The 13998-nt window shown below is 31.6% G+C and overlaps 1 protein-coding gene across 1 annotated transcript; it reads right to left on the bottom strand.

Moving 5' to 3' along the window:
* Positions 1–480: 480 nt before the first annotated feature.
* On the bottom strand, positions 481–6514 carry LOC132945106 (zinc finger MYM-type protein 1-like). The gene is made up of 4 exons (XM_061014751.1): positions 6451–6514; positions 3831–4019; positions 3172–3276; positions 481–2903 (listed from the first exon to the last, which is right to left on the bottom strand). Exons 1-4 carry the CDS (start codon positions 6512–6514, stop codon positions 481–483), a joined length of 2781 nt encoding a protein of 926 aa, XP_060870734.1.
* Positions 6515–13998: the final 7484 nt, after the last annotated feature.

Genomic DNA, 13998 nt, shown 5'->3' with positions numbered 1-13998 from the left:
CAGTAGTTCCTGATATTACCTTCAACAACGGTAACCAGTGGCGCACAGAGGTTATATAATAAGTGGGGCTTAATGGCCTAAATATTTTTTAGCATACCCACCACCCCAAATAACACACCAATAACACGTTTGTTCTCTTTGAAAAAATATTTTTGCATTACATTGTTTTTATAGATATCATATTATATTTTAATAAATAGTAAATTCAAATTCAAATTATTTATTTTACAACATATTATTATTATGATACTATAAATAAATATACATTTAATGTACCTATTAAAAAATGTTTGATTATAATAGGCTATACTAGTCACAAAAATATTTATTCATATACTTAAATTTCAAATCTATAATATTTTAATAATTACCATAATATAATTAATATAATATATACATATATTAATATTATAATAATTGTAAATAATATTTTGAATGTAATATAATAGGTATAAAACAGGGTAAAAAAAAAATTGTAATTTATAATACTAATGCTTTTTGTAGATGAGGACTTTTAGATGCAAAGGCGTTAATAATATTTTCATAATTTATAGTTATATCTTTTTCACAAGTTATTCTCATTAAACCTTGTAATCTCTCTTGTCCCATAGTAGAACGAAGTCGATTCTTCACTATTTTCAGCTTAGAAAACGCCCTTTCAGGACTAGCACTAGTAACCGGTAACGTCAATCCTATCTTTAACATTGTATACACATTTGGGAATACAGATATTAAACCTTTATTTAAAAATATTTGAAAAATTGGTTGTAAGCTTCCCGAATTGTTTTTAATGTTTTTTGAATTATTATCTTCTTCGTCACTTTCATCGTCGCTTTCAGGTTCAGATTCACTCCCAAATATTTCTTCACATTTACTATGTAAGGTGTTTGGTAAAGCTTCCGACGTTATAAGAGTATGAAAAATTGAAGCAAATTGTAAGTACTCTGAACAAAGATATTTTTCATCAACAAACTTTCCATATATTTCTAAGAAGAACTTAAAACTATCTTTTGGTAAAAAATTAGGATTTTGATTTATTTTAAAAATGACTTTACTTGTAAGAAGTGATAGATCCTTAAGAACACCAATTGATTCATCACTGAAACGTTCAGATAGTTGTCTTTGTACTATGTCTAGTGCAGAAAAAAATGTGTTCACTTTTATGTTTTGAATAGGATTTGAAATAAGTTCATCATCTGAAAGTTCACCAGACATTTTTTTCTTCTTACGTAAAGGAGGAGTGGGCAATTGAATGAATTCTTCATTTTCATCTCCTTGTTCTAAAACAAAAGCATCTACTTCTTGAGATAAATGTTCAAAACTCTCATCAGATCGAAGTGTTGATATTTTTATTTTATTTTGTTCAATCATTGAAACAGCTAACATCAGATCTAGATCTTTGCTTTGCAATATTGAGCTGGTTGGTGATAGTATATCAAACAATTTTTTAAACGTCAATGCTGTCCATACAAAGCGATAAGACCTTAAATAATCAAGTATAGCTCCAGCTTCAAATCCAGTTTTTCTATCACCTGGTCCATCTTTACTTCGCATTATTTCTAATGTGTCCATTACAGCCAAATATGTACTCAAAACCACGTCCAGCGCACATGAAAATGACATCCAACGTGTAGTTGTCACACGTTTTATTCGACGAATTTGTTTCTTCTTATATCTTTCTTTTTGAAACTGTTCATAATACTTAACTCTAATTTTACTTGAATTAATTAGATCATATAATTTTTCTAAATTTCCAAACATATCCATTGCATTAACACCTGAACTTACAACATCAGTAATCACCAAGTTTAATCGGTGTGCCCAACACCATACATAAATAGCATGAGGATTAATTTCTTTGATCAAACTTTGAAGACCATTATAATTACCTCTCATATTGGCAGCGCCATCATACGATTGGCCAACAAGATGATTTTTCCAATCTAAGTTTAACAAATCACAAGTTTCTTTAAATACATTCATTAATTCATGACCTGTTGTTATAGGTGTTTCCAGGACAGCAATTAGGCGTTCATAAATATTACCCGATTTTTTATCAATGTAACGAACAATAAACGACAATTGTTCTTTTCGAGATACGTCAAATGTTGTGTCAAGTGAAACACTAAAGAAAGGAGAATCCTTTATACTTTTAGATATGATACCGACAATATCATCTGATATACATTCTACAAGTTCATTTTGTCTACGCCATGATATGAAAGACCACTGAGGTTTATTATTTTTATTTTTTAAATTTGAAATGTATGGTGCCATTGTAGGGGAATAGTTTGAAACAAGTTCTACTAAATCTTTGAAATTTCCTCGCAATGAATCTGACCATTTTTCACGATGACCACGAAAAGCTAAAGAATGGCGGCCTAAAAACAAAGTGATGTCAATGAGTTCTTTTACAATTCCACGATTACAGAGGACTTCGAATTTTCTTTTTTCAGTCAGTGATGGAAGAATGGGTAACACTTGATTTCTCAATTTAAATTTCAAAGACGCATCTATATGATTTGATGACGTTTCATGAACTAAAATTTTATGTAATGCATTTTTCCATTTACTTACACCATTAATGATCCAGTTGTCTCTTTTTGTTCTACCAAACATCTGACAATGAAAACAAAACATTTTGTCAGTGGAAATAGAATATGATAACCAATCTCTATTAACCAAAGTCCCATCATTTAATTTTTTTGTAAACCAGGACTCTTGAAAACTTCTGTGTTCCTCATTTTTTGGAAACTTAAAATTATTATTTGTAGGTTGACAAGGCCCTTTTCGTACTATCATATCAGTAAATTCTGGTGTAACATTGATAAATGTATGAAATTTAGCTGGATCATTTTCATATATCAAATTAGATTGTGTTGAAGTTGAAATACATAACGTTTCTGAAATCCAAAAAAAAGTATGTTTTAAATTTAAATTAATAAGCAAGCAACTGAATATTTGTATGATGTTTATAGTGTATTAATAAAGGTATAAATTAAAAACTATTCATAATAATTAATAATTTTAACAATACATGATACAAATTATGTCAGTTGTTTGTATTAATACATGTAAAATAATAAAATATAAATATACTAGTACCTAAGTAAAAATATTCAAATTTAAATTACAAAAATGTATCTCAATTTAACTATATGATAATCTTACCAGTTGACACAGATTGTTCATATTGATCATGAATTCTATTCAGAATAGAAGAACTGGGTTGACTATTTTCTACATTTTCAGTATCGTCATTACTATTTGTAGTACCTAAATAAAAATATTCAAATTTAAATTACAAAAATGTATCTCAATTTAACTATATGATAATCTTACCAGTTCTTGTAAATTGTTCTTTAAATTTATATTAATATACTAATACTATAGCTAATACTTTTTGCATAAAATACTATTAAAAAAAAAATTTTCTTGTAATATATTAATTTAATTTAATTTAATATTAGTTTTGCATTTTTTTAGGGCATTTTTGTGATTTTTTTAGGTCATTGAAATCTCAGCCCTACTTATAAGTAAAGTATGAATTTTAGAGGTACCTATTTAAAAATAAAAACACACTTGAATGTGATAAGAGAAAAAAAGCATAAAATACACCTATACCTAAAATAAAATAAATATATAAAATTCTAATGATGCACGTGAAACCATTAAAAGTTTTGCATGGTGTTATAAAATATTTAAATCAGAGTAAATTTTGTATAACATATTGGTATTTTAATTAATTAATAATACTCTCCAAATTACTATAAAATACTTAAATAATAAACTATAATATATTATGAACATAATAATAAATTTAAGCTTACCAATTCTTTCTAATTTTATTTTCTTGGTGAAGAATTCTTTTATTGAAGCATTATTTAAATTTCTTTTTAGTTTAGGTGTTACGGTAGTTTTGAACCTACAGCTTTTCACATGTCTATTCCAATTCGTAGGGTTCATGTCTCCTCTTTCACGTCCACAAATTTCGCAATTTTTCATTGTTCGCAAATCTACTTTAAAATATATAAAATTATGAAACAATACATAATTCATTAATATTTAATATTTGACACTTTGATTAATACATTTGGATATTAATGAATAATAACTTTTACTTACCGATCACCACTCACTGTTTTAAACAGTTAACACAGAAAATTCAAAATTGTTGTTTTTCAACTACACATTTTAACACGTTAAACAATTAAACTCTTATATCGTTAAATCCACATGATGAACACGGCACACATTTACTAAAATAAGCACCAGCGTTAAGTACTAAGTAGTAGTAAACCAGTAAATAATATAATGATAGTCTCAAGACTATGGACAATATCACAATAAAACAATACACATATTATTACACATTAGTCCGCACTCTACTATAGTCCCGCTGGACGTCTGGTTGACTGATTGCAAATAATATTATAATAATATAATTATAACAAAATCCCAATACGTTTTTAAAAATAACATTCAATACTGTTTTGTTATCTATATATAATTATCGATATTCGACATTCGACATTCACCGCCCAGCAAAAATCATAATAATGGTTAATGACTAATGAGTATTATAGGATGAGGGAAAATAGTTAGCCGATGTCTAATGTCTAAAAATAAATTATCACTAGATCTAGATGTATTAATAATATGTATTTAATATGTTATTATATATTGTTCACTTGTATCTTTATTCATTTCATTATTCTATATAATGTATTACAAACCAACAATTAGTTATTAGTTAATAGTTATACCTTATGGCTTATACTAGTTATACTAATTACAATTTACAATATTACGTATTTATATTATAAATTATTAAATCCACAAATTATTAAAGTGTTCCAACTTCCAAATGCCACCAGGCACCAGACACCCACCCCAAAAATAAGTGTGGCTTAAGCCACACCAGGTTTAACGTGTGGGCGCCACTGACGGTAACTAACAACTCCTCTTTATATAGAGTGCGTTCGTCTTGGACGCTTTTTACGTTATCAGCGCTTATCAGTGCTTCAGACCCGTTCAGCTTGGCAAATTGAAACGCTCTGACTGTAACCGTGACCTCATTTATACTGGAGCTACGTTATTGTTTCGCGCTCACAAACGATTTTACGAAATAGGTAGTGCGGCCAAAGCGTCAACGCTTTGGGGTGTTGACGAACAGATTAAAGCGTTTGTTAGTGATACCTAGGGCTCGGATTTCAATGCATTTGCATCTTTTTATTGGGATATTTTACGCGGTGCTTTCCAAACTACAAATATGTTTCAAGTACTTCGTGTTCCAACTACAAACATTTTTTGGGGCATTTTTTGACGTTTTTAATGCATTTTTAAATTTTTAGGAAATTTTATAGTACTACGTAATATTTTTTTTAGTTCATTTTGAACTATTTAAACTTATTTAACATCAGGTAATCCGGTTTTAAATTAGACAATCTTTATGTCACACCATCCAATTAGCCGATTTTATTGCATATAACTAAACTTTTATCGGAGTATTTTCTTATAGAGCGATAATATTATATCGGTGGTGCGCGTGGCCGATTGTCGGACGCTTTTAGAAGTGTTGCGTATTACGTCGAAGGTACTTACTGCAAGTGTAGTATGATTAAAATTGAAATGCCTAAAGTAAATATGCCATGTCCGGAAAGACTTCGTGGATACATAAGAGAATAATATGGTAGTGATGTGTTTTCTACCGATGGTCAAATTTTATTTTGTAAAATATGTGAGGTGAAAGTTGCCGCTGACAAAGAGTTTACAATTACTCAACGTGTATCACGAGATAAGCACAAACAAGGATTGAAACGCCAAATTGCAGGTACAAAAATTCAAAATTTATTAACAGTACAAAAATCACCATTCTTTGAAGACTTAACTAATGCATTTCTATCTGCGAATATACCACTGTATAAATTGAATCAACTTACTTTTCGCGAATTTTTAGAGAAATGTACAAATAAAAAAATACCAGACGAATCTACTTTAAGAAAAAATTACGTTTGTCAAATGTATGAAAACACACTTATAAAAATTAGACAGTATATACAAAATAAAAATATTTAATATACATATAGAATAAATTAATAACCAAGTCAAATTGGAAAAAACGTAAATTTAAAATTTGACAACGTTTAAATAAAAATAAAGTCTTTAACCAAATAAAAAAAATATGTCAAATATTAGAAGGAGAAGAAGATATTAAGAAAATATTATTCCATAAGACTTAACACCTAACGATCAGACATTTTTCAAGTTTGCTCCTATCACTTCTGTAACGAACCCAATAATACGCATGATATATTATTGTGATCGTCTCGTTTTCGGCTACATTAGACAACATAAAGACTAGCTAAATATTAGCACATAGAAATTCGGCTAAATAAACTACGCTGGAGAATTACCCTTTCGATTTCAAAGAGACAAAGACACACTAACATACATCACCAAAAGGAAAAGCACAACCAATCATATAGGATACAAGACCATCTTCGACAACCATGTTATATCTCCAATAAACACGGAACACAAAAAAAACCCCTCGGTACGAGATTTATACACAAAACTACAACAATCAATGGAAGTACACACCACAGTCGTAAACAGAATTACATTTCAAACTTTTCCTCCCTGGAAATGGGAACTAAAACTAAACACGGATCTCCTTAATTTTAGTAAAAATGAAACAAACCATGTCATAATTAAGTCTCAGTTCCAAGACATAATTCAGCACTCATTCCCTAATCATACCAAAATATACACAGATGCATCTAAATCCGAACATGGGGTAGGCTTTGCAGTAGTTCAGGATGACACAATCATCCAACACAAACTCCCGAAAATAACCAGCATATTCTCTGCCGAAAACTACGCCATATTTGAAGGGGTAAAACTTGCAAATACCCTAGAGACTAACGATATACTCATAATCAGTGACTCCCTCAGCACCCTACTAGCACTCAAAAACACATCATCAAGAAATGAAATAACATCAAACATCCAAGCATGCTTGGTCCAAACAAAAAAAAACATTATATTCATGTGGGTCCCATCTCACACCGGAATTATAGGGAATGAAAAAGCAGACAAACATGCCGAACAGGCAACGAAAACCATCCTTAATCCTACAATAAACAACATATCCAGCATCGACATCATAAACTCTATAAACCAGAAAATCCTCTCATCTTGGCAAAACTACTGAAACTCAATAACATTGTCTAACAAACTCAAAAATATTAAAAAAACAATTAAAAAATGGAACACCCCCCCAAATCTCAACCGACGCTAAGACACTGCAATCACCCGCACCAGAATCGGACACTCTTTCCTCACTCACTCATACCTAATCAGTAAAGAACCCCAACCAATATGTGAACTCTGTCACACCGCATTAACCATTAAGCATATAATGGAAGAGTGCCCTCAATACTCCCAAATCCGCACCGATCTCAACATGCCACCCACCATAGCAGAAGCACTTGGCGAAAATCAAACAGACAAAATACTAACCTTTCTAAACATTACAAATATTATAAAAAAATTGTAACAATAAAACATGTATATATTATGTAACAACTAATTTTAAGAAAAATATCATGTAATAATCTAATGTCAGGCTAATAACCTTAGTTGTTGAAGCCTTTTCCTTTAAATAAAAAAAAAAAAAAAAATCAAAGTCATATGACTTATCTTATCCGATTAGAAAACCTATGGGAATATAACGAGAGGGCAATGCGATCTTGAACCCGCATTTCAATAGGTCCTACAACCTCGCCTGAATCATAAATCATAAATGTATGAATATAATATTTAGATATTGCTTATGAAATATACATATATATATATATATATATATAATGCACAGTATCTAAATATTGACGGATGGCGTATAACATATATTGCAAACACGATTCTTGGAACAACGGTTGATACCGAGTTGCGGTCGAGATTAAAACAGGTAAAAAAAAAATCCGAGTTGCGGTCGGGATCAAAACAGGTTAAATATTAAAATAGGTAAAAATCCTAGTTGCGGTAAAAAAATATGATTAATAATTATTATGTTTTAAATATTGACACAGTTACATATTATTATGCTAAATACAAAAATGAAACGGTCAAAATACGTTACGTTAAAATACAAATTTATAGTTAGTTTATAGTTACACCAGTGGCGGTTCTGGTAGTATTTTTTTGGTGAGGCAACCTATGTATCACCCCCCCCCCCCCCCCCCCCATACAAAATTAGAATTCACAATAAATCTGATTTAAAAACATAAAAAAATCCACACAGACTTCATTTTACCCAACAACAAACATGGCCAACAAAACAATTTTTGTATATAATGACTCCCGCATAACCAAGAGTGTTGTTGATAAAAATTTGGATTAAATGACCTACAGAATACCTTACTTAGTTTCTTGTCAGGAGCCAAAGCTGACAAAATCGGAATAGGCTTACCCACTTTTAGTAAATCATTTTTACTATCAGAATTCCATCGTCGAAACGGCGTCTCCAACAACATAACTACCACGTCTGTCACTGGATACGTAATAACTCCAACAGTAATTAATTTAATAATGTTTATTACAAAAAACTGCAGCACTCGCACATATATTTTAACGTAGACGTTAAGACGAACCGGAATCACCGAAAAAGTGTAAGACACAAGCGACCATTCGTACAAGACGTCAAGACAGAAATCACTAATGATAAATATAAAATTATTATCAATAGATATTACAACGGACAACGGTTCAATTAGGACTGTTCCGAGCCTCGATTGTAACAATAACATCTTTACTGATAATGTGTTTTTACGTTGAAATGCCGGCTGACTATATATTCCTGTATACCGAGTCTATTTTTAGTAAATAAGGCGATATTAGTCGAGCCTCACAATGATCATTGCGCATGCGCAACTCTAGTTATTTAATAGTCGCGTGCATTCGCGTACATACGCTCGTGTGTGTAATTCATGTACACAATAGTACATACTCTGACGCGGAGTTAAACGGTGCTTACTGACGTCATCGGAACATTGCCGCCGGTTGAAACACTAGCGTTTGTTTACGTAATAATTATTTCATACATTTCTTATCGGTTTATCACTATTTTTGGTAATAAACACTAAATAATATAATGATTTACCATTTACAATATAATAAATAATAATTTATAATGTTAAACTTGGCAAAGAAGATTTTTTTCTCAAATAAAATCATAAAAACGTTAAAAATTAATATCAAAATATGTATATGCTATCGGTGGGCCAAAAAATACTTTAATAGTATTTTTTACTTAAAATTTTAGGTTAGGCGGCGCCTCACTTGCCTCACCCCCAAAACCGCCACTGAGTTACACTTACACATTCAATTATAATATAGTCACATTTTAAAATACAAAACACACATTCAACGAATAAAATTAATACATTTATAATATTAAACCGGTTCATATTTGTATGATACACATTTCACAAATGTCAGCGAGTCAATTTGTTTTTTTCAAATACTGTTGTATTTTATTTTTAATAAATTTCTGATTTATGCTCTCGCTTTTTTTATTAGTTTCCAAAACTACTGAATTGATTTTTGAATATGTCGATAAAGCTCGCGTCTCGTATCATAATAATTGATGTAATAATACGTAAAAATAATAAATTACAAAATTTTGGCAACATCACATATTATCGAAAATTGGATAAGAGCTCATCGGATAATCGATAACCGGATACTGCCCGCTTTTAAGACGTTAATTTTACCTTCAATATTATTAAGACCGCAATTCGTCTATTGCGACCGCAACTCGGACAATACCGGAATAACCAGGCGTGGGAATGTATCGATAATTAATTCAACAACGATATTATGTTTAATAACAACAGATATGTCGATAGACTAGGGGAAAGTGGGGGAGCAGGAGGCCCTATAAAACCAGACCCGAAACGGCCTGTAGATTAGACGTGTTACACCACAGTACAGACGAGCACCTTCACGAGAGACAACATAACAACTTTGTCAATTTGGACTTAGAGTATTTTATGCAGAAGAAATTTAATAAACAACTTAACTTTTCAACAAGTCTAATTATTTTGTCAAACCTACCTGAGAAATCCTTTACCAACTTTCTTGCTACCTGCAACTTATAAACTAAGCAGTTAACTCAATTGCTAGTTTATAACACTTCAGTTGATGTAGAGAGGTCATTTTCCGTATATAAAAACTTATTGGCAGACAACCGTCGATCAATTAAATTAAATCATTAACATTAAAGAAATTCTTTTTGTACAATGCAATGCAATGCAATGTAAAGATCATTTAGAGGCTGAACTAAATCGAGTTATGTATGTTAATAATAACTGTATAGATTTACAACTAACAAAATCTTCTAATACAAAAGTTGCTGCAAATAGAGAAGTCGTGAAAGTTCTCATGGACATTGTTGTATGCCTAGCCAAACACAACTCAGCTTTAAGAGGACATTTAGAATCCGCAAATGATAATATTCAAGGACAATTTCTTGACTGGGTTAACCTTTTTTCAAAATTCCATCCAGTTTTACGTGCACACTTACAATCACTTACAATCACCGTCCAAGAAAACAAGACTGTCTTTTATGTCTAAAGGGTCACAAAATGCTATGCTTGAATGTATAGCAGAAACCATTCATAAGAAAATACTTAATAAAGTCAAGTTATCAGGTAGGTATTCACTATTTCTAGATTCTACTACTGATGTATCAAAGCTTGACCAATTCGCTTTTGTATTACGTTATTGCACTACTGATGGTACTATCTATGAACGATTAATTTGTGTTGACGAAACTGTGGATTCTACCGGTAATGGTATGTTTCAACTATTTAGTAAAATGTGTGACAATCATGCACTAAATTGGAAAAAAGAATTAGTTGGCCAAGCATACGATGGTGCTTCCAATATGCTAGGTGCAATAAAAGGTTTACGTACAATAATTCAGAATCATATGCCTAATGCTCTGCATTGAAGGGTTTTTTGCTCATTGCTTAAATTTAGCAGTATGTAATGCATGTGAAGCAACTGCTGAAGTTCAAGATTTTTTTGGAACAATCAGAAGTTTAGTAAATTTTCTTAGTGCAAGAAAACGCACAGCCAAATATGTTGAGATACAAAAAGTTATATATCCTAAAGAGCGTATTCGAAGGTTAAAACATTTTTCAAATACAAGATGGACCTACCATGACCGTTGTATTGATGTTTTGTTAAAAACATATAAAGCAGTAGTTCAAACATTAAAATATAGAATGTCTAAAGAGGCTGGTAAAAAAATCAGTGACATGGCCAAGGGGTTTTATAAAAACTTAAACAAATTTTCTTTTATACTCACTGCTCATTTAATGAAAAAAATATTTTCTATTTTCTATTAATTAAATTGCGAAAAATATCTCACACTGTAAATATGCTACTGTAATAAAAAATCAGAGAAAATAGCAGTGACAGCTACCATAACTGACTATTTGTTATACTATCTTAGGTTTCTTTACAATTTTACCCCTTGTGTATTTTTCAACCATATCACTAATGTGGATATCATATATAAATCCCGTTTATCTTTTCATTTTAATAATAACACTTTCGAATTACTTCTCATTGATTCAAGCTCTTCTTTTTAAACTTTTTTGTAACTACTTGCTTTGCATTTGATTTTCTATTAGCTCTTATAGTACCTACTAGATGTGTGAGTCTTGTTTTTAATTTTTCAGCTAGTTCAACACCATTTATGAATACCATTTATCTCCTAGTTCCATCTCAATTTTTGTTCTAACACTATCTACGAAACTAGACCCTTTGCCAGCATTTACTTTAAACGCAATGGTATAACATGGAGGAATACACAATTGAAATTCTTTTGCACCAAATCTATCTCGCTTATTTTTAATATGCTTCTTAAATGAAAGTCTACCCATAAATTTAACAAGTGATTCGCCAATACATAAATGTTATGATGGCTGCATACAGTAATTAGAATTCAGCATTATATCATCCAAAACAGTACCAAGTTTGTATACGCTCTTTGTACTATCAGCAGTAGAGTTATCAGAAAAATGTAACATTTGCATTAATATTTCAAAGCGACTTCGACTCATTGCAAACCCTTTACTACTAAGTAAATACTACAGAATTACTCCAATATGGTTCATATGTAGGATGCGAAACTAAGCCAGTCCAAATTAAAAGTCCTAATAATTGGTTTATTTCTGTTTCATCTGTATCAAACCATTTATTAATTTGTGCAAATGGTGATAATGATTTAGAATCCTTTTTCTGTGCAGCGAATTCATTTGTTTCAACTACTATTTTATTTACATTTTCATCATTCATAATAACTTATTATTAATAAGTATATAAAAGTCGATCGGTGATCCATGCATAAGCGTATCAAATAAGTCAGGATTTATACCTGAATTTGTATTATCAGGATTAAATACAAAATCGTCAATGGCATTGTCATCTGCTCTCCATTGACGATCATCAACATAAACATTAGGATGAATCCTTGGCCGTTCCGGCCCACGATAAATTGTTGTAGAACCAACATCAGATAAGGCACTTATATGAGACACCATATCTTTTTTTCTTTTTTTATTTAAAAAATAATTACAAGCTATACATCATTTTGTATAGTAAATAATTTTGTTGAGTGGAATAGCGGTGAATATAACGGAATGGGAAGGAACTCAGTAGAAGCGAGCAAGTCTCTAGGTTAAGAGCGTATCAATCTTTTTTGAGGATTTTCAGGGATTGCACAAGAAGACAGTCTATTTATTAATGGGTTAGTTTTGAGTGAAATGAGACGAAGCGGGATTTAGTCAGATGTGAAAGTGTAGGTACTTTTAGGTCGTTGTGAAGATTGGCATTTTTTGTGTACCATGGGGCAGATACGGTTTGATGGAGGCATATGGACTGGAAGGCTTGTATAGCACACAGGTTTGAGGGTTTAGCTGAGCCCCATATCTGGATGCCGTATGCCCACACTGGTCATAATATAATAGCTTTATAACTTAACAGTTTATTGCTGGTGCTTAATTTGAAGCGGAGAAATGGGCGGATTAGGTGAAGTCTACAGTTTACGGATTTCATTTTGTTTTTAAGATGGGATGCCCAAGTGAGTCATCTGTCGAACGTTAGACCCAAGTTTGACTTCGGGGGTTGCTGAAATAATGTTATTGTTAAATGAGACTGGTGGGCAATCCCCCGGTCTTAGTGAGAAGATAATAAAGGATAATTTGCGGTCATTTATTTTTATTTTCCATTGTTTAGACCTTTAGACCCGATCTGAATCATATTTAGATGATTTTGTGGCCTATCGGACAATATTTGGGGGTTATCGTTTGCGGACAGGATAATTGTGTCGTTGGCATAGGTACCTAGTGTAGTGTGAAAAGATTTTGGAGAGTCATGGGCGAAGTCGGAATAGAGAAAAGGCGCAATGTCGCTTCCCCGAGGGACGCCGGCCAGAATAGGGAAGCTTTCCGAGAAACTATTGTTCACTCTAACTGAAAAGGTTCGATTAACAAGGTACAATAAATGGACCGGGGAGAAATTTTTTAAGTTTGTATAGGAGACCATCACATGCCACACTCTTTCAAAAGCTTGAGCCACGTCCAGTAGGACAGCTGCGCAGTAATGCTTGGATTCCATACTAGATGATATTAAGTCAACAGTACGAAGGAGTTGGTGGGTGGTAGTGTTTTTAGCCTTACCTCGAATTGGTGGTTGAGGATGATGTTAGATTTATCGGACAGTGATAGAAGTCTTTTCAGGAGTATTTTTGTGAATGTTGGGAGGAGACTGATTGGTCTATAGAAGGTGGGGAGTTCAGGTGGCATGTTGGGCTTAGATATAAGAATTATATTTGATTGTTTCCGAGTACCTGGGAAGTAAGATAGGCGAAGTAAGGAGTTAATTATGAGAGTGAAAAATAGGACAGCTTTGTTTGGAAGGTTC

This window comes from Metopolophium dirhodum, chromosome 1, assembly GCF_019925205.1.
Source record: "Metopolophium dirhodum isolate CAU chromosome 1, ASM1992520v1, whole genome shotgun sequence".
Lineage (NCBI taxonomy): Eukaryota > Metazoa > Arthropoda > Insecta > Hemiptera > Aphididae > Metopolophium > Metopolophium dirhodum.
The sequence above is the reverse complement of the archived record's forward strand: the minus strand, read 5'-3'. Positions and strand labels throughout refer to the sequence as shown.